This window comes from Fistularia commersonii, chromosome 14, assembly GCF_037954325.1.
Source record: "Fistularia commersonii isolate RoL2024-O1a breed Wild chromosome 14, RoL_Fcom_v1.0, whole genome shotgun sequence".
Lineage (NCBI taxonomy): Eukaryota > Metazoa > Chordata > Actinopteri > Syngnathiformes > Fistulariidae > Fistularia > Fistularia commersonii.
The window spans coordinates 6,502,098-6,524,790 of NC_141297.1; the positions used below are offsets into that span (position 1 = coordinate 6,502,098).

The following is a 22,693-nucleotide window of genomic DNA, read 5'->3' on the forward strand; positions in this document are numbered from 1 at the left end:
GATGGCATGTGGGTTTTGCACAAACACTTGCGTCGACCGCTGTATCCCCCACGCCCCCTCCCATAAAAAAGGTCAAAAGTGGGATTCATGTCAGACCGGCCATCTGTTGTCCCCAAAACCGCACCGCCCACCCCCGTCCCGTCCCCGGTCACCCGTCCTGCGCTCCGACCCCTTGGCGAGCCCGGCGGGACCCCTGTCAGCTCCGGGGGGCTGAAACAAGAGTCCTGATAGTAACTCCTGATGAATGAAACACGTTCATCAGGACGCGAGTGAAAGTGAATGCTGTTTAGTTTTTCGCTCTGAATGACACCTCCCCTCCCCTTCCCTTCTCTTCCCCCCCACCCGACATCGGCGGTGGCCGCTGCTGATTGAGGCGAGGCAATCAGAGCGGGGCGCCGCCTTTCAAATCAACCGCGGTATACAAAAGACGGACGAACACATCGGCTTTGAATTCGAGTTCCGTAACAGCGCGGAAATGCAATGAAGGAGTCGCTGCCCAATCAGATCCAGACTTCGCCAGTCGCCATCGGTCAACGTTTACCCTTTTAGCCGTCACACCTGAGACAAAGTTTCACGATGTCTGGAAGCTTTGAGCGCCATGCGCCCAAACGTCTTTCGACACAAACAGGGAGTATCAGTAACTAATCAAAATGCTTGTGGTTCAATTCAATGTTGAAGCTTTCTCAGACACTGCGTTTTGTGCCAGACTTGTAAAGTAAAGCTGTCCAAACAAACAATTCTTGGCTTGGCTATACTAAACTAATATATTAGTTTAGTTAGCATAAAAACATAGATGCCATCTTAAACATAACTGGAGAAAAAAGACGGACAATAATCCAAGCTAAGCTAAATGCTAAATTCAGCATTTCTTGCTATATGGGCTGTTAATGTTTGGGCTGTGTGTTTGACGGGTTTCACACGAATTTGTGTTTATTTCGCACAAAAGATTCTCCTCGAGGGGTCTCGTCCGCATCGCTGAGGTTTACCAAACAGCGGCGACGCGACCGCTTCACGCCCGTGGGACGGCGCCGGGCTTAGCTGGAGCGAGGGAGTCGGACGCAGCTGGGGAGGAGGCAGCTGCGCCCCTCTGCTGGAGAGACATCTCGCGCTTCCTAAAATTAAATTTCTGGCCAGCTGTACAACCGTCCGCAGCTGCGATCGCTACCGTTTCTCTCCCAAACCCCCCGCTCTCGCTCCCACTCCTCCATCATCCGTCCCTAAGCCGTCGATTTCGTGAAATTATCTCTTCCCCCTGAGTCGAGAGTACATCTCTCGCTCCCGTCCGCGGCCGAGCTAGCGTCCGCATCTCATCCGAGCTAACCGCCGCGCCGTCCACCACCCGCCGACACCACCCCCACTCTGGAATCATCTCCTCCGCACTCCAGAAACGCTGGCGTTCCCACACACATAAACATCCCCTCTTTGATCGGCCTTTCCTCACACGGCTGCCATCCACAATATCTCTTTCACGTCCTGACGCTCCGCCTTCCTCCGCACCCGCCCGCCCACCTACAACTTCTACACTCTCGCTCGAAGCGGGTAATTAGTAGCAAGGGGAGTTGGTTTTGGTTTTCACGGTGACAGGCGGACGAGAAGAGGGCGAAGGAGGCGCTTCCCGACCGAGGCTGGGTGGTGTTCGTCGTCCGATTGCGACGCGAGACTCCGAAGTCCTTAGATTACCGGCATCTGCTCGAGAATGCAAGCGTGGTAAGAGCGGCGAGCAGAGGTGGGGGAGCAGAAAGGACGAGGTGGGGTTTTTCAAGGCCGCCCCGAAACAGCTCGCAAGACCGGGCGTTTTTTTTTTTTTTTTTTTTGATTGCGGCTCAAAGGGAGCTCATCATCTCAAGCGCTCTTCAACGGCAGTTTGTGTGATTGGGCGGTCCGGCGTTCCTCCGACAACTGTCCTTCCAAAAAAAACAAAAAAAAAAAACATGTCGTTGTTAGATTACCACTCTAATCACACCCCGGGAAAAGAGGCTTTCTCCGTCGCCTGAAATCTCCCCCTGCGGGCGGCGGCGGCAGTGCTGGGATTTTTTCCGGGATTAAACCGAATCCGAGTCACTCCGGCGAATTTGCTCGGGTTCTCGTTGGCAAGAGTCCGCATGGATCCGGTCCACTTCTGCGGGGGCGGAAACCGAACTGTTACGAAACCAGACTGGGGACGTTCTGGTAAGAGAGAGGGTGTAGATTTTCGGAGTTCCACCTGGAGCGCGTTCGATACTCCGACACTTTGGCTTCGGTCGTTACATCTCCCCGTTCTCCCCGCCGCAGAGCCCAGAAGCGCATAACGGTAACAGCTTTTTTTTTTTTCTACCTCCCTCTCTCGTCGCGAAGGCTGTTTTCCCCCCGAACGGAGCGCGCCCGCGTCTTTGTTGAACTGACAAAGGCGGCTGGGAGCAGCCAAAATGCTACTCGACCTATAAAAGACGCCTCTGTTCGGCTGTCAATCATCTTCGGGATGCAGGTTTTCTCCGCATCACCGGCACTTCTGAGCCGCCGAAAGGCGGGTATTTAGGAGTTAGCGGTGACTGACGCTCAACTGGTTTCAAGGTTTCAACGCCAACATTTGATTTTGGTTAAATCAGATTTACACCCAGTCATACCGGAGCAGCAAAGATAAATGAATGGGATTTGGGTGAGAATGATGCGATTGTAAGTGCTTCTGCCTAAAAGCAAGAAGATCCCTGGTTCAATTCCAGCGGGGGGGGATGTTGAATGTCTTCTCCCAATTTTCCTGTTTTGTCCAAAAAAAAGCAGGAGGTTCACAGGAGAACCAGACAATTATAAAAATACAAATAAAAAAAATAATTACAAAATAATGGACATCTATACAGGCAACCCTCCAGTAGATTCATAACAATACATATCAGCTAAAAATAAATTTGATAATAATAATAACAATATGTCTCTGTATACGGGCCTGTGATCAATCAATGATAACCCCAACTTTTGTCCAATGACAGCGGAATGAATGAATGAATGAATGAATGAATGAATGAATGGTCTGAACTCACAGAGTGATTGCATTCACCCATTCACATGCAACTCAAGGCGCTAGCGGCTAGCCAGACCATCAGGAGCGAGTCGCGGCTCAGTGTTTTGGCAGACGGCACTTCGGCATGCAGACCGGAAACACGGGGAATACAACGGCTCTGACAACATGGGGAGTGAGCGCTAAACAAAGAGATTAAAATGATGACAAACCGTTAGCAATACCTTGATCTCTTGAAAGATGACAGGGTGAACAGACAGTGATTATGTTTTCTTGATTCATATATATATATTAATATTGACAAAAAGACATATCTGTCTATTCAAGTATCACAGAGTGTTAGCTTGATGCAGGGCGCTGAGCAAACAGGGGTCTATTTTCCTGTCCTCCTGTACCTCGCTAGACACACTTTTTTATATCCGCCTGGCACCCACTAATGTGTGTGTGCTTTTAAATGTAAAATGAGTCCGTTTACAGCAGCTGGGTGTGAAGATGAAGCCGGTAGTGGCCGCAGCGGGACCGCGAACTCAGGTATTATCTCCAGCCTCCGCCGCGGGGGGAGGGGGACAAATGATGAACCGCGGTTTCCTTTTTTTTTGTTTTTAATCTACACCCACTCTGCAAGGGTGTTTGCCACTCACACCGCGGCTCCACAGTCGATGCTAAACCTCCGTGTTTTTCTGCCATGTTTAAATAAATACCCCCTCTCTGTCACACACACAGACACACATTGGGTAGGCAGCATTATGAAACAAATGCAATGAATCGCTTACAAAGATAAAATAATACACATTTTCTAAACGATAACAACAAGCTAAACTATTAAAGATTTTTAATGGAAAAATAACAGAAATGCTAAAAAGCTAGCTTGAAAAGTAGCTAAAGATCTGGGTTTATTTTGAAAACTTTTGATCCCTAAAACTGAGCTCTTGAGTTGTCACACGTGCCAAGTGAGATGCGGGTGGCTTCACTGTGTGTGTGTGTGTGTGTGTGTGTGTGTGTGTGTGTGTGTGTGTGTGTGTGTGTGGCCAAGGGCGCTTGCCTAATCATTCATCTCCTTGTGCTAGAGAGGAAAAGTCCCGGCGCAGGTTACATTAACACGGCGCTCTGCAGAGAGGCCGCGGACTGTGGCGCCCGTTCAAGCAAAGCAAATCACGGCGGCCAACCATTCCCCAACATAATGGCCGACAACTTTGCTTTATTAAGCACCATCAAATATTCAATACAACAGCGGTTCCTATGGCAACCTGCATCACACACCCTCCTGCCGTGCTCCGCTCTCAATGTCCTTCCTTTATTGTTTTTCCCCAGAGCTGGGGTGAAGAAAGGTGATATGAAAAATCCCCCCCCGACACACACACACACACACACACACTCCCACACACACAGTAATGTTTTCAAACATGCCGCTAACAGCTAAAGGCAGACACAAGTGCTAACCGGAGTCCTTGGACACAGTAAAGGCGGGAGAGGAAGGTGGAAAACATAAATCTTCCCCTGGCACATTCCCATGGACGTGCCCAGGACATATGTGGGTGTCTTAAGGGTGGTTATAATCTATGTGAACTGGTCTGTGTGTGTGTGTGTGTGTGTGTGTGTGTTTGGTCTTGGGCGTCTATCAAAGCACGACAGTGTAATTGCTTGTCTGCGGGTGCTAGAATAAGCAGCAGGCATCAGGTGAGCAGACCCTGAGGTCTGGTCTCCGCCAACCTCCTCTTCCTCCCACGTCGCCCAAAGTCCCAGCGCAGCTGCATTCCATTTATAGATGCAGAATTGGGGTGTCACGTATACACACACACACACACGCGCACTCACACACACCACAAATGCATATTGACTTGAAACGAGTCGATCCCTCTACTCCAGCAGGTGGAGAAAAGAGAAAACATCCTGTTTCCTCTCGGTACTTCCTTTTTTTTTCTTTTGTTTGTTTGTTTTACGCAGGACTTCGTAAAGTGCAACCGTGACTTAAAACTGCACTCAAGAAAAAAAAACTGCCGCTTTCAGCCGGCGCTGGCAGGAAGCTGGAGCGATAATGAAGCGCGGGGAGGTTGAGCTCAGCACCGCGGACAGAGCTCCGGGGCCCAAACAGCCCGGCGGCCCTGAGCTGCTGCTGCTGCTGACGCCGCTGTGGGGGGGAAGGAGCGATCGGCCACTTATTAGATGAAAATGAAGCGTGTTTGTTCGTGTGTGTGTGGGTCTACATGGAGGCATGCTCACGTTAACATGCCTGCATCAGGGCCCAGCAGCACATCAGCACATGTTTGTTTCTATCTGATGTGTGAATGGGAGGGGGAATTGTTGTAGTTCTCTGTATGTGACCCTGTGTTCCAGTGGCTGGAGTCCAGCTTAATCCCCACCTTTTCTCACTTTTGCTCACTCCCCATAACACTGAGAAGAATAAGGATATAGATAATGAATGAATGTTGATATGGAACTGATGCCTGGTATGACTCTTCGCCTCTATTTTTTTTATTATTAATTTCGCGGCTGTTCAGCTGTTGTCGGCACATCCCCGCGTGAATAACATAAACGCGGTAAAAAAAATTTAAAAAAAATTGAGCAGATATGATTTGCGAATTAAAGGTGGAAATCAAGAAATTAGCCAAAAAGTGAGCTAGAAATTGGTATTCATTAATTAAAAAGGGGTAGGGAATTAATTCTTATTTAAAATACAAAAAGTGAAAAAATACAAAAAACTGATTCTGAAATTCTGAAAATCTCAAGGAGAAAAAATATTCATGATTGTTAAAAAAAAAAAAAAACGACTGTATCCATTTGACACGGTGCCTTCCCCGTGTCTGTCATTAGAGCAGAGTAATGGATGCGCCGCCGTCTCAACCTTGAATCCCGGTGCGAAGCCCCTCCGTCGGGGGGATGAGAGTGTCTGAACATAAAGCCCCGGCGACGTCGCTGAGTGACAGGTCTGCCCCAGACGGGAGGATAAGAGGGAGGGAAAGGGGGGTGACGGGGGAGGGGGACGGGGTTGAGGCAGGACTGTAGTCAACGCTCAGTGGCATGCACTTCAACTAATGAGAGAGGCAAGGGGTCAGCTTCTAACTACACAGAGATAATGGCCATCTCCGGAAACCATGGCAACAGCAGCCTTCCTGAGCCATGCACCGCCGCCGCCTTCAACCCCCCCCCCCCACCAACACCACCCCTTTCAGTTCTCCCTCATCGTACCTTCCAATGGTGAAATCACAGAAGAAAATCAACATGAGTCTCTCTTTTTCAGTTTTTCCGTAAATTACCAGCTGGTTTGTAGCTTTTGGGTGACAGACGAGACATGGTGAGGTGCGATGGCGGCGGCGGCGGCAGCGGCGGCGTGCGCTCACAAGGAACGCCTTGTTCTGCCCTCATAACAACTTTGACCTCTGATTTTGCAGCTTTTTGTTTTTATTTAATGAACCCAAGAGGAATGCGCGTTCACACTTTCACAAATGCCAGAAGCGGAATTTAATATTTAAGGCTTTTTCTTCCCTTTTTCCATTCAACTCACTTTCTTTTGTAAAATTTTAAATATATATTTATGAAATAGAAAATCACCTGCAAATTAGCAGGACTACAACAATTTACATTCAATATAATCAAGCAATTTCCTAAAAACCTTCACCGAATCAAAGGAAAAGGTCTGAAAATAAAAGGGGCGAGTGATACTTATTTTTTATAATCTTTCTAGAATTTAAGAGAGCTTCTCCCTGCTAATCGCCGGCTCAGTCCCAGAATGCATTGCAGTAGAAGTCACAGGAACAATTGTTTTTTGCTATCCTACAGCTTCAGCGCTAGCAGTAAAGAAGCTAGTCAATGTTTGCAGGCGCTAACGAAACTCCCCGACCAATAAGAGCCATTCTTTTGATTTTAAGGATTGTGGGTAATGTAGTTCTTAAATACGAGTACTTTTGAGGCAAATTTGATGGGATCTTGTCAGATCAAACAATATCAAACCTGATTATTATTCCATAACAGGAGCCGTTCCCGTTGAATCACCACATCTGCGAGCTTATTGGCTGTATGTTTTGTTTTTGTTTTTGTTTTTTTTCTCTCCCCAGCTATGGTTATCAAACCAAGATACTTTTTAAAAGCCTAATCAGGGATGAAGCCATTCAAATTAGCATCAGACTGATGTTTCAGGCGCGACGCCGCATCCGTCGTCTTCGGGCTCCGCGTGTTTACCGAACTGTCCCCGCTCAATCGGCGGCCGGGGGATTAGTGAGGTGGGCGTGAAATCGCTGATGAGTAGCACCTTGTCAGAAGAAGGTGTCGTCGCTTCAGCTCGAGCGAGACAAAAGGGACAGATGGAGCGCCTGGATCATTAACAAGGGGCTGTACAATTACACAATGTCCGATATTTAGTATCAGAATAAAATATTTCAGACGAGCAGAGTGGGACCATGTTGACCAGACACACACACACACACACACACACACACACACACACACACACACAGTGGTGGGAGATTCCCATTACTAGACCAATTCTGCACTTCCCTGCTCTCTAAAGACCCCAAGGAGTATGTGCATACGAGTGTTTCTGGTTTGTCTGAACACACTCGTGTGTGCGCTTGTTCATCTGCGTGTGTGTGTGTGCGTGCGTGCTCGCCTTAGCGCCTTTTCATGTGAGCCTTGCTGGATATGACTTGAACTTCTGACAACATAATTACACACAGACACTGCAGATGAAGCTGTTGCTCAGAGTAAGAGTGTATGTGTGTGTGTGTGTGTGTGTGTGTGAGAGAGAGAGAGAGAGAGAGAGAGAGAGAGAGAGGGAGAGAGTACAGGGTTAGAGACGCTTGATGTGGTCCTTAACACATACTGACACACACACACACACACACAGTCATGGTGAGGGGTTTGTAGTGGCTCATCAGCACCATGGACAGCGCCCCCAACCCGTTGGAGTCCAATTAGAGCTGCTGCGACCAGACGGACGGCGGCTCAGACGCCACGGCGGGACGGAGCCCCCCCACTTTGAGGGCGCCCAGGGGGGGGGCACAGATAAGGAGGAGGTGGCGGCGCTTTAATAAGGGATGGCTCTGATCGCTCGATACAGCGTCACGACATTAACATCTCGCCGAGCCCTCCCTTCAGACTTCGGGACATCCGAGGGATGGAATTCGGGGCGTGTTTTATTTATGGCCGCAGCTTTGTAGTTTATGTTAATGCGTTTTTATTTAAAGCCCCCTGTGAGGCAGCGCTCCCGCTTCCTCGGCGCGGTTCATGGCAAAGGCACTACCTCCTGGATGCTTTTGTTTTTGTTTACAAAAAAACAAACTAGCAGTGAAGTTGAATTTAAGGACGTTCCCGTGGATGTTCTGTCTATTTTTATTACTAAAATGGGAAATCAGGTGACCTTTTTAAGACTGATCTTGTCTGTTATGCGTTCTGGGAAAAAAAAAAATTGAAAATGATTGGTCAATTTTCCTCACGGAAAACATAGAAAATAAGAAACATAGGACAAATGGCGTGGGAGATTATGTCTCCCTCTGAAATTTGGACGCGCTGTAAGCTGAAATATTGTTTGATTTCAGCGGAGCATTACCTTCCAGGTAGCTGCAGGTAATCCACTTTGCTCAGTATTTCACTTGATTTTCTGACAACACAAACTGGAAATAAGTGAAACTTTAATGGGAAATAATCCGTCCTGTTGTGCACAGAAGGCAAAGGAATTAGTTAATATTTACGTAGCTTTCAGCTAACTCTTGTCAATGAAGAGTTGTTGTCAAAACCTGAAGGATGCACACTGAGGACAGGCTTTAGCTGTATTGCTAATGTTAGCATAAAAATGCATGGGATTTAGCATGGCTAAATAGCATACAAAGATCAGTGTGTCATTTTTTTTTGTTATTTCTGCAACTTTTAAACCAGTGAAATGCATTTTTAATGCCTTTAGGACTTTAGAAAAGAACACTCCTGCAATAGGTCATGAAAATACTTTCAAAAAAGTGTGGAGAGCCTGAAAATTCAGAAGATTGATGATCATACACACACACACACACACACACACACACACACACATCCAAACATGATTTCATCATGTGTTTGTTGGACTTGGCAGCCATATTGTGAGGGTCGCTGGCGATGTTACGCTAACACCCTGAGGTGGCTGTTGGCACGGAGCTCACTTTGCTAGAGATTTTTCCAGAATGGTCGCAGGGGGTTTTAAAAGAAAGGTGACCAAAACCAGGACATCACTTAACCCGGCGATGTCAGCCATCTCCTGTCGGCGCTTCCTGCTCGCGCCCTGTCGCACCGCTTCCTTCCTCCCTCAACCCTGATACCCAGTTATGCTGCTTGTAAATGGCTTTGCATGTCTGACATCGCTAATTTTAGCCGCAGACGAGGCTACGACTTATAGCTGAAGGCAGTGATGAGCTTCAACAGTCTGAATTCATTACAATAGAATTTATTTTTTTCGTTTTTTTCTCCAATATGAAGGTAGTATGTCTTGCATAGATTTTCACATCCTAGTGTATCTTTACTCTTGCCTTATATCCTGATTTTTTTTTTTTTTTGTTATTTATGTTATATGGCATTGTTTTGAAAGTCTTGTGTAAACACGTCAAATCAAATTACAGCCATTGTTCCCATTTTCATATTTACGATGACTGCATATATTCAACCGCACACTTCGGGTTTCTTTTTTAAAGTAAAGGTGATGGATGTTGCTCCTGTTTATATTATAAAATGCATTGTTTTGGTTTGACTTTTTTCATTTGCTTTTCAACCCTTAATCCCCCCCAATTCTGTTCTTGTTTGTTAATGTTCATGGACTTGAATCCTTATTTGAATTATAATTTCAAAAGATCATTTTTTTCATTTATGGAGCTTCATCTCCTGTTTATAGTTCCATTTATTTATCAAGTTTATTATTACTTTTGTTTTTTTATTGGATACTTTTATTCACTTATTCGCTTGGATACATTTCTTTACTTGTGCTTTAATTTATGGTATCATCCTTTCTTTAAAGGATATAAAATTTAATTTTTGTCCTCTTGTCCATATTTTTATTCATTTTTATGTTTTTTTTTCATTCATTTCCCCTTTCCAAAGTCTCTTTCTATGTTCACTTTTTTTTTTTTTTTTTATCATTTCATGATCTCTTTTAACCTGTATTTGTTCCCGTGGTAACACATTTGTCTTTAACCCCTGTTTTGTTTTGTTTTTTCCCCACTTCTCGTGACGTCATGCGACCAGCTGCTCCCAGAGGAACCGCTGCGAGCGCGCCAATGAGCCGTACCGTTTCGCCGCCTCCCTCAACCAGTGTGTGAAGGCCACCGTCTACCCGGACAGCATCGCTGTGTCGGAACCCAGCGTTCCTGTAAGTTCACCCACACACACACACAACTTAAATCTCCTCTGCCACCCGGCCTTTTTTGTAATTGGAGCCGTTCTCATCTGCATTTCCTCCGCCCACGTTCCCAGAGCGAAACATTTTAAATGTTCCCTCGCCGCCGTCGCTACCGCCCGCCTCACCTTGATTGCGCCTGATGCATAAACATTAGATAGGAAGGTTCATCAGAGCCCGGCGTGGGCGTGTTAGTGTGCATATGCTCAGCTGGTGTCGGGCAGTGTGTGTGTGTGTGTGTGTGTGTCCGTTTTGGTGTGTGTGTGTGTGTGTGTGTGTGCGCCAAGACATGTTTGCGTGGGAGAGTGTGTAGGAGGGGAAGTTGTGGAAGTGCAGCTGAGTACAATGCGGTGTCTTTGCACCCGGGTAGAGCATCAGCAAGTTTATTTTTCTTTTATTTAAGTGTGCATGTGTGTGTGGGGGGCACCGTACACACATGCACACACACGCACACACACACTGGAGCTCTCGAAATGCCCACATAGATAAAAGGTTAGTTTATCAAAATAAATAAATAAAGAAATACAAAATCTCGCTCGGTTCTGATCATGCGGGTCACGTTTCATGTCTGTGGAGGCAGAAGGATCGAGTCTGTTTATTTCTATTATTATTAAACTGAGGCAGAGAGGAAACCTGAGGGTGAAGGGAAGGATAAATCGGAGGGATTAGTCCGCTCTCCCGATCAGCAGCATCTTGTTTGCTCCCCTGAACAGTGATGGCATTAAAACTACAGGAAGTAAACGCACACTTTAGTTTGACCTATATCGCATCCTAATTACATCTCTATTTGTGGAATTACAACAAATACATTTGTACTAATGGCAGAGATACACTCTCAATTTTTTTTTTTTTTTTGGTGAAATACTTAATTATTTATTTTGTAATCAAATGGAATAGTCCTTTTTTTGTTCTTGTTTTTATTTTTTATTTTCTTTTAGATAAAATATACTTATTTCGAGTTGACGCGAGTTGAGAAATTAAACTGTCGGTTTAAACAAATAATAAAAAATTATATATGATATATATATACATATATATGTCAGTTATTGAGATAAATATATATATATGTATATATACATATACATATTGCCACAGGAGGTCTTACCTACCTGAGGCTATCAGACTTTTTAATTCCTCTTCCCTCAGCCGCAGGGAATCTTCAATCTTTGTAGTTACTGCTAACAGCTAAGACAATTTATATTTCATTATATTTCTTATTCTTCCTCCTTTCGACTGTTATCTATTACTGTTATGTTTTTACTTGACACTCTGGCACAACAATTTCCTTCGGGATTAATAAAGTTGTTCTCATCTCATCTCACATGTTTGCGTATATATATACATATATATATATGTATAAATATATAAAAGAGAGAGAGAGAGAGAGATACATAACTATGTCTAATGAATTAATGTAATAATTATAGTAATCCTAATAATAATGATACTCAATGAGATGGATCACTGGGCGACCCTACATTAAATATAAGTGAATGAGAGAGTGAATGGTTGAATCGCTCCACATGACTTTGTATGAGCGCGTGAATGCTTGTTTGTCTATATGACGTATGAATGAGAGAATGACTGGTTGGTTGTATCTATATGGTGTGTGAATAGTGAGTGTCTGGTTGTTTGTCATTATATGTGGCTCTAGGATTGATCCAGGGTGACCCCGCCTCTCGCTCAATGACAGCCATGATTGGCTCCAGCCCTCCTGCGATCCCGAGTGCAAGATAAGCGATAGAGATAATGAGTGAATGATGACTTGGATCGCAACAATGCTTCCCTGTTTGTTTTATTTCCCGAGGTCATCCGGGGTCTGGCCGGTTTCTCACCCACGCGCCGTCAGGTCTCACCTCTCCCTCAGCCTCCGCCGGCTCTGTGCACGAGCGATGTGTCAACGCACGTATCTCAGTCCGCGTCAGCCGAGACCGGCGGCGGAGGTCATCGCGCCAAACCGCTCGCAAACATCTTCGCATGTTACGCCGGCCGGCCCCTGTGTTGTCTCCATAGCAACGCAGCCTCCTCGCCGGGGGAACCGCAGAAATGCAGGAAAAACGATCACATTATCATTACGTCTACCCCGCTACCAACCGGGCAGATTTATTTATGTTTGTGTGGAACAACACCCAACAGAGGAGGGAACAAAACCAGCAAAGTGTCAAGGAGACAAACTGGCTTCCGGCGCGTACGGCGTCGATGTTTGAGCGTGGCTCCGCCGCACGACGACGAGAGCTAATTAACGTGAGAGGTTAGCGACAGCGAACAACAGGGCGCTGATTGTGGCCGTAATCAAGGATCCCCGTGACACTTACATGGCGAGAGGCGAGGGACAGTACTTGGCTGAAGAAGGGGGAAGTACTAATTCCCTCTGGGTAGCCGGTTAACAAGGGAGGAAGCGTAGCCTGATGCCGAAATGGTCGGCGTCTCTTGAAAGGCCTGCAGTTAAGCAGCTCAGCTGCGTCCACCCCCTCCTCCCCTTCCAGCCCCCCGTCCCAGTAGCCCCGTGGTCTTTAGCGAGAGGCAGATGAAACAAAAGGAAACTTCACACGGCGCGGCCCAAAAATAACAGCGAGTGGAACAAGGCCGCCTAATGCCATGCTGATAATTACCCAGGCTGCCTCTTTTGGCTGGAGAGCGAGATCACACACACACACAGATGCGTACGCACACACACCCGCATCGCCGAAACACCCTTTATTTATAGGCAGAGCAGCCGAAAGCGCTCTGGCCCCGCCGCCGCCGCCGCCGCCGCTCTTCGGAGAATCGCTTCAAACATCTGTGCAGCACGTGAGCGTTTTCGCAGATTCCACCGTCGCCGTAACCTGGAGATAAACAGAAAAAGATGAGAAGAAAAGCGAAGCTCACTGCCGGTAGAGGCCAACGGTAGGCTTTAAGAAGGACCTGCGATCAGATCGTGCCCGTAAACCCGCCACGTGACGATGGCGGTGGATCTAGAGGAAGCCCAAGCATGTGTTCCCTCCTGTTATTCCTCCCGAGCCACAAAATATTTGTGTCCCGGAAGAACCCCGCCTTACAAATTGAATTTGAACCAAATCAGTTTTTTCCAATGAAATCATTGTAAATCTCGTTGTTCAATTCTCCAGCCTCGAAACGCACACTTTTCAAAACTTTTTCATTGGTTTATTTCGTGCAAAAAAACAGAAAGTTATTAAATACAACCTAAATTACTACCTGGTTTCTGGTGTTCTTTCTCTTCTTGCAAGCATTTGTACTTGCAGTTTCCTTCGCTGAATCAGCAAAGCCTTCTCGCACATGAGACCCTCGCTAGCGCTAACGCTAACGCTAACGCTACTGCTAGCTCCAGCAAGCTGTCTTTCATTCATCCAAACCAACAATCCCTTTTCTACTTCCTCAAAGACTTGAGACCTTCGCTTTACTAACATAGTTACCCCTTTAGCCACATCAGCCGTCTTTAGCTCATCTTAGCCATGTCTTAGTGCTCGGCGTGATCAGTAACACAAACCCCACGCTCATGTTTAGCAATTAGTTCCTTCTTAACTTCTTCTTAACACCACGAGCACAAGCACTTTTAACTTTTAGGCAGCCATAATGAGGGTTAGCTTACGGAAAAAAGCGTCACAACAAAAGAACACAGTGATGATGATGTAAACCAGTGGTCGCCAATCTACGGCCCGGGGGCCGGATATGGCCCGCCTCCACATTTTGCCTGGCCCCTGATCAATACCAGAGATGTATTATTAATTATATATATATATATATATATATATATATATTCTTTATTTTTTATTTTTTTCATTCTGGCCTTGTAATTGGGACTTGTACATGCATAGAACGTAACATTATATTCCAACCATACTGGTAGTGAAATGTGTTGTTAGGTGTTGGATCAGTCGGGTTTCATAGCCTGCTTGCTTTCTGGTTTTCACAGTGAATTTGATATGAGAGCTGCAAACAGTTGTGTCTACAAGAAAGTTAATGTTCCTTGGCCTTTTTTTCTGTGAAAAACTTGAAAAGGGTTATTTGGTTATTATTTATTTCGTAAATAGTGTTATTTTTTATTTTCCAATTTTTTTTTTCCTGTCGAGATCCATGAAAGGGTTAATGTTTGGTTAGGTGTGGCTTTCTGGAAAACAATAAACATTTATGTTCAGTCAACTCTGCGATCATCACACTTTTTGTGAGAAACTTGCCCGGCCCCCCGTCAGAGAAGGGAAAAGTTATTTGGCCCTCGCAGGAAAAAGTTTGGGGACCCCTGATGTAAACAATGTGGAGTAGCACGCACGACTGTCGCTATGCTACGATGCTACGCAGCGGAAAACCCCTGTGTTTGCTTGTTTGTTAGCGCGTTCATGCACCGAGGCTTGCTGCATTCAAAATTTGATCGGAAACTCTGTATCGTAGGCCGTTTTGTTCGTGATCGGGTCAAGATATTACCGTACATCACACCCAGGCCTAAAATACCGACTCTCAACTTCGCCTCTGCTTCTCCGCGCGCAGCTGTTGGTGAAGGTGAGCGATGTTCCGGACCTTTCCGCCGGGATCACCTGCTCCTTCGGGAACCTGACGGAGGTGGAAGGGCAAGTCAACGGCAACCAGATCCTCTGCGTGTCCCCTGCCGCCAAGGACGTCCCGCTCATCCCCACAGACCAAGGTAGACACACACACACACACACACACATGCATGCTCACAGTCATGTGTGCAAGGTGCTGGAAAACCTGGAGATCACAAGCGATTCGTCACGTCTCGCAAAGTCTAGCAAAACAAATTCGGTCGTTTTATTTTGCTTTAAAAACTGACACTCGTAACCACCTGAAAGTGAAGGGCTCTGTTGTGAATCAAACAAACGCGGAATTAACAGCCTCCGGAGAACGAACATCCGTTTCTCTTTTGTCGGTAGGTCATGAAATAATGTTTCCCGAAATAACCGTTCGCCGCGGCGAAATGCGAGTTCCGCTTCGAGAGAGGAGATGTAGCGGGGATTGAAATGTATTACACTCGACTGTTTACACTCGTCACCTGTACACAAACTCTGCGGAGCACCTCCATCGATCTCTCGTCCCGGCGTGGCGGCAGGCCTCATCTCCGGGACGAGCCCCCCGTCGATCCCACAATCCGTCCCCCGGCTGTGAAATGTGCCGCGGGCGAGACCGGGCCCCATTAGGGCCGCCAGAGGACCGGATTTGAGGTCTCCCGCCCTGTGACTGAGCCGCAGCTCGCCACATTACGGCCCCCAGATCGGGTTAATAAGCAGAGGCCTAACATGCAGGCTCAATCAGCCGTGGGAGGATTTATTCCAGGGGATGACAGGAAAGTTGATGCGGTGGATTAGAGCGCTGGCAGAGCGGCAGAAGCGGGAGCTGCCCGTTGTTTCCTGGAGGAAAGCGTGGCCTGATAAACGCTGACGGAAACACAATGCATAATCATTAGGAGCATAAAATTCCAGCATCCTGTTTTGAATGCAGCAGCTGATGGGTGCATAAACAAATATGATTAGCGTCACACCTATTTGCATCTCTTAGCCATTCGGCCACCTCCTGGCAAAGCATTAGCTTCTGTGGTGCTACAAACCACACGGTAGCTTGAATTAAACATATCGTAGTATTACTTTAACCATATGTTGGCTTTAATTAAACATGTGCTAGCGTTACTTTAACCTCATGTTAGCTTGAATTAGACATATGGTAGTGTTACTTTAACAACGTGTTAGCTTGAATAAGACGTGGTAGCGTTATTTTGAACCCCATATTAGCTTGAATTCAATATGCAGAAGCATTCTTTAACCACATGTTAGATTGAATTAAACATGTAATAGTGTTACTTTATCCACCCATTAGCTTGAATTAGACAAGTAGTGGCGTTACTCTAATCAGCTGTTAGCTTTAATTAGATATGTGGTAGCATTACTTGAACTACATGTTAGCTTGGATTACAAATTCAGTAGCGTACTTTAACCACATGTGACAGGGTTTTTCTAATTAGCTGTTAGCTTTAATTAGACATGTAGTCAAATTACTTTCACCACACATTAGTTTGAATTAGACAAGCGGTAGCGTTACTTGAAACCGATGTTAACTTTAATTCAATATGGGTTTGCACATTTTTACTACGCGTTAGCTTGAATTCGATATGCGGTAGCGCGCTTTAACCACGGAAGCTTGAATCAGAGATGCGGTTGCGTTAATTGAACCACATGTTAGCTCTCTTCATCTTTGAAGACATAAATGAGACCTCAGTTTAATGTTCTGAAAATAAGTAGGACCTAACAAGCTAGCCTCCATTAGCCTAGTAATATAATCTGTTAGCCATGAATTAGCGTCGGCTGGAAAGCATGATTTAGCGTTATAACCAGAGCTTTGGTGATATTAGCTGTTATTAAATGTGCTTCGCCACAAAAATCTGAGCTTATTTAGGTTGTTTGCTGAAACGTGTCGGAATAATAAAGTGCATTTGTGAAATCACACCGTTTTAATAATTCATTAGGTTCCATTTACGCGCTAATCGGTCTGATCAGCATGTTTTACTCCAGCCTATTTAGAAAATAAAGCAACTTTTTGGACCAGGGATGAAGATATGCTAATCCTCCCCCCACACACACACACACACACATGAACACACACACTCCCCCGATTCGCTATTCATGGAAATCTCGTGACCTTTCCGGCGTTCCTCCGGAACAGTCCCATAAATATACAACACCAGATGTGGCGTTGGTTTATTTGCAAACATATAGAGATCATTTCAAATACTCGCACCTGTTGTTTGACAATATATACCTGTTTTTTTTGCCAGCCAAGATGGCTGCAGGGCGACATAACCAAACACACTGAATAATATATGATGAGCCGTGTGTGTGTGTGTGTGTGTGTGTGGAAATGTTTTGGGGAGGAGGGTGGGGGTTTGGTAATCCTCCTCCACCCTGCGAGTAAATGACAGGTCTGTTTGCGCAGAGGTCCCGCGGGAAGCGGTGCATCAGCCACTAATATAAATGTTCTCCCCCTGGTAAATGTCAGCCAATCCCCCCTGTAAATCCTTCCTGCAGCCATCCATCCATCCATCCATCCATCCATCCATCCATCCTTACTCTCTACCTACTTCCACCTTCCCTACGATCCCCTTTTTTTTCCCTTGTGTGCTCGCCACGTTTATTCCTCTGCAGCTGCACCCACTAGCCAGAGGGGGGCGCCGACGCGGGGAGTATAAATGGCGAAGCAGAAGAAGAAGAAATTTAAAAAAAAAAAAAACACGCACATGCTTCAAATCACAGGGAAAAAAAACAGATGGATCTTGTTTTTTTTTTTGTGTTTTCTCGCAATATGAAGGCGTATCCTTGGAGAATTTGCGTGGACAGGACACTTCCTGTGAAATCGGCGTGCAGCCCCACGCATCAGCCGTTGTCCCAGCTTGGTTTGTGACTTTCGTGGAAAAAAAAGAGCCCTGATTTCCAACAGGTGTGGCGAGTGGGGCGCGCTCGGCGCCGCCCACACACCGACGGTCTTCAGAAATCCGGGCTGCGCCGCACACACACACACACACACATATTTATGGAGTGTGTATGCTGGGAGGAGGGGGCGGGGATGGCTGCTTTTACTGAGAACAGAAACGCAGCCAGAACTCTGCTCGGCAAAATACTTGGAAAAAAAAAAACAAATCTGTACCTGACTGCTCTAGATATATGGATTTGTGAGCGAGGACCGCCACCATCATCTTTCACGCGGATACATATTAAAATAATAACCAGCACAAAGGCATCGCCGGTAAATTCTGACCTGGATGACGAGCCTCGGGATCCACCCCGATGGTTTTCAGCCCCACTGTAAAGAAGCCTAAATGTACTTCGGATTAAATCCTCTTTCTCTCTCTCCCTGCTTCAGATTGGTCGGGCGTGGAGCTGAGGCTCAACTCCAAAGAGACGGGTCAGATGCTCATCAGCACGGAGGTCAAGTTTTACAACTGCAGCGTCCACCAACTGTGAGTGCCTCGAAGACGTACGGAGGCGTGAATGAGAGAGCGAACGTCTATAGGTCTTCATGTGACGCGTGAATGGGAGTTAATAGTTGTATGTCTCTATATGCGGTTTGAACGGGAGGGGGAATAATTGTATGTCTCTATATGTCACCCAGTGGCAGCACTTTGACAGCAGGATAAGTGGTGTAGATAATGGATGGACGAATGATAACCTTTCAGTGTGAGGTAACCTAGATTTTGGTGTCCTCGGTGATCGTGAACAAAGAGCTCAGAGTAAAAGCTGCTCCTGATGCTTTTGGCTCTGGATCCAATCCAGAACCGGGCTTAGAACATGTGACCACCCCGGTCTGTTACAAACCGCCGCCGACATTCAAGCCTACATGTCGGCGCAGGAAGAAGCTTCTGTTGCAGCTCCCCATCAGCTGTCGGACAGCCTGTGAACGGAAATAACTGGTTGGATTCCACCCAATCTTTGGGGATTTTTAAACATTTTTAGCCAGGAGCTTTGACAAGCTTTGTCTGAAATCTCGACCCCGTCGCTTGCGAGATTGAGACGACTCCTTAATGGGCGATCTGGGATTGGTCCAATCTGTGCACCTGTGCAGGAACAACCTGCAAACCTCCGTCTGGTTAGCCAACGCTAACTGCCGAGGCTGCAAACGTCCACATTCATGTAAGTGTTTTGCTATTAGCATGAAGATATCTGTACACCCCAAAGATCTCGGTTGTTTCTTCTGTGAAGACTTCTGCTATCTGATTGGTTCCCCGTCCCAACCTGAGTACTGAAACAGGAAGTTGTGTTTTCGGGGGTGGGTTCTTTTTCGGTGCTGTCGAGTTAGAGAAGGAATCTTCCCGAACAGGCAGCCGTGATTAACAACAACAAAATAAAATAGAAACCCGACCCGCTTTCTCGCTCCTAAACAGGAATTTCATGGCTGTTTCACGCCGCGTCTGTCCCGCAATGAGTGATTTTGAATTGAATCCCCTGGAAATGGAGAAGATAAAAAAAAAAAAATCATAGCTTGTGCTGTGCGTTCGCCTCGCTTCAAATCCGCTGTGGCAGATTCCGTTTATGTGAGATCCAAAGTCCACGGCCGACTTCGGCAAGCAACGCTGAAACGGACGGCGGATTTGAACGCGTCACGGCGGTGGCTGCTTTGGCGGGAACAGACGGCACATCGGTTTTTAACCGGACGTTGAAACAAAATGACGGTAAAAGATAAAATGCAGGGGAAATGCTTATTACACACATGCACGCTCACATGGGCACACACGTGCACACACACACAGGCTGGCCCTGTAGCTTCACGCCGTCTGAGGAGCCTGTCTGAGTGGCGCGGAAAGCAATTACCTGCTCTCACGTCAGCTCGGTTAATCGCCGACGACAAACATACACGGCTGAGCCACGGCGCATGAGGGCAGGCGCCATGTCTCACTCGATGCTCACACACACACACACACACACACATCGCCACTCTGTGTTAGCCTGAAGGTGAATCAGCCTCACTCTTCTTGAATTAGCGCTCGCTGGAGAGCCGGCCCGGGCCCTTCGCAAACAATGAATATTTCACAATAAGCGACGTCTGCACGGTTCCGCGCTGTTTCAACGGGGGGAGGAAGAGGAGGCGGGCTGAGCCCAACGAGAACGCGGGGTCTCCCGACGAGCTTTCGTGACTGCCGTAGCGCCACGGCGTGACACGGCGTCATTGGTGCGTGCATTTGCCGCGGAAACGCGTGAAGACTGTGACATCTCGGAGTCGCGCGCCGCCATCTTTGCACGCGGGCGTCGGGTAAACACCGTTAGAACGTCGCTTTGGAGCTCCTTGTTGTTGTTGTTGTTATCCCCGCGTGAAAAATCTTCCTCCCTCAGTCCTAAAACAGTCAGCAAGGTAATTGAAAACTCTAAAGTTTTAGTGGGTGTGAATGAGAGAGTAAAGGTTATCCATTCATTCATTATCTATACCGCGTATCCTCGGGCACGGTGGGGCTGGAGCCACGTTGCCACACATAGAGATAAAACAACATTCTGTCATTCTCACTTCATAGTGACATACAGCAATTCACTTTTTCACCAGGTGTCATACGGATGCATACAAGCTTTCACTTTCATTCACAAGTCATTCAACCATTCACTCATATGGAGACATACGATCCTTCACCCTGTCATTTGCACGTCATATGGAGACAAACAAATGGTCACTCACTTGTGCACTCATTATAATGTGAATAATATTTCATTTATATAGCATATAAAGATATTCACTCATCCATCTAGAGCGACTCAACCATTCATTATCGTTCATCGAGTCCAGGGATCGGCAACCCGCGGCTCTTTCACCCTTACACCGTGGCTCTGAGTGGCTTGGGAAAAAGAATTATAAGTATTTTATTGAAGTGTATTTTATTTGTGTTAGTTCCCTTTTTTCTTTATTTTAGTTCTAAATTGGAAGATTATTGAGACCTTGAAATATTCAAATATAATTATATCTATTATTTTCCGGCACTCAAAATAAATGTTGGATTACCCGCCAAAACGCCGTCAATTTGTTGAGACTTTCAACCCCGGGGGGGGCAAAAAATGGAAAAATGTGAGGAAAGAAAAAAAAAATCGAACATTCAATGACGCCTGGGCAGATTCGTTCAGATTCACAGCACCTTTATTTTAGACGTCAAAAAGTAATTGCGGCTCCACGTGTTTTCTTTTCCGTGGAAACCGAATCTGAATGGATATTCGGTTGTTAAAGGTGGCCGACCCCTGATCCAGCCATTTCTCGGTCTCCACCAGAGTGAGCGGTAGGTGTCTCTATGTTTCATGTGATTGACAGGCGGCCAGCCCAGGGTTAAATCCCGCCTCCGGGCCGAATGTCAGCTGTGAAGGGGGGCCTGGAGCCCGAGAGGCGAGATGTTACCCCGTACTTGTCACCTGTCAATCAATTTACGGACAACCATTCACCCAGTCATTCACACCTTCGCAGTGGGTTCTTCCAAACAGATTTTATTTTCAAGTACCCGCTCACACTCTGCTTGGAGTGCAGCCGTACCTGTGATGTCAGGCGGTGAAGAGGCTTCAGCTTTTGCACGTAAAAACACACATGCGCGGTACGCGCACACAAAACGGCGCGACGCAGCCGCGCACCCAACAGCTGGCAGTCCCACGAAGGCGCTAACAATGCGGGGCTGATGGTAATTGCAGGAATCGAGTCGCTCCCTCGTCTTATTCGTCCTCATTAGTCAAACGCTCCTCCACTCCTTCATCCGCCCTTCGCCTCCCTCTCGGTTACGCCGGGTTAGCGCGCAGCCTTCCGTTCACTCGCGACGTCAGAATAATACGTGAGGGGCCGCCGGTGCTCCGCGGTTCCCGGGCGCCGGTCCAACCGCAAGGGCACAACAACAGCAGGTGCCCACTCGGGAACTGAACTCATTTCCTCGTCGGCGCTTGCGCCAATTTGGCAAATCTCACCGCCCCCCTCCTTGACTGCGCTGTTCTCGCCTGACTCTGCTCGTGTGTGTGTGTGTGTGTGTGTGTGTGTGTGTGTGTGCGTGTCCCCGCAGGTGTTTGTCATGTGTGAACAGTGCCTTCCGTTGCCACTGGTGTAAGTACCGCAACCTGTGTACCCACGACCCCTCCAGCTGTTCTTTCCAGGAGGGACGGGTCAATGCCTCGGAGGTTAGTGGAGTCACTCACACACACACACACACACACACACACACACACACACACATGCAGATAAGTAAACTTGCATCCCAAGTTTTTTCCCAACCCAACCCAACCCTCCCAGTTTTGTCCTCTCCTATTTCCTTCTTGTGTCCTTCCCTGTGTGTGGGCCTTTCCATCCAGGCTCAGATTAACACACCCAAGGGGGGGGAAACAGACTATAAACCCCTCACACACACACACACACACACTGCAGTTACCCCCCTCTCACTTGGCACGCGTGACAACTCAAGAGCTCAGTTTTAGGGATAAAAAGTTTTCATAATAAACCCAGATTTTTAGCTGCTTCTCAAGCTAGCTTTTTAGCTTTTCTGTTTTTGCCATTAAATCTGTGATTGTTTCGCTTTTTTTCTGCTCATTGAGTGTTGTGTTTAATTACGGCGGGGTTCCCGCATACAAACACACACACATATATATATATATATATATATATATATATATATATGTATATTTATATATATACATATATACACATACACAACCATTCATATATATATACACTGCTCAAAAAAATAAAGGGAACACTTAAAAAACACATCCTAGATCTAAATGAATGAAATATTCTTATGAAATACTTTGCTCTTTACACAGTTGAATGTGCTGACAACAAAATCACACAAAAATGATCAATGGAAATCAATTGTATCAACCCATGGAGGTCTGGATTAGGAATCACACTCAAAATTA

At 46.5% G+C, this 22,693-nt stretch overlaps 1 protein-coding gene across 1 annotated transcript in view; it reads left to right on the forward strand.

Moving 5' to 3' along the window:
* plxna2 (plexin A2) overlaps window positions 1–22,693 on the forward strand; it is a 180,731-nt gene that overhangs the window by 87,073 nt on the left and 70,965 nt on the right. The window contains exons 5-8 of the mRNA XM_086159682.1: window positions 10,190–10,313; window positions 14,823–14,976; window positions 18,198–18,294; window positions 21,844–21,958. Of these exons, the coding sequence (XP_086015808.1) occupies window positions 10,190–10,313; window positions 14,823–14,976; window positions 18,198–18,294; window positions 21,844–21,958 (490 nt within the window). The remainder of the gene's footprint in view (window positions 1–10,189; window positions 10,314–14,822; window positions 14,977–18,197; window positions 18,295–21,843; window positions 21,959–22,693) is intronic.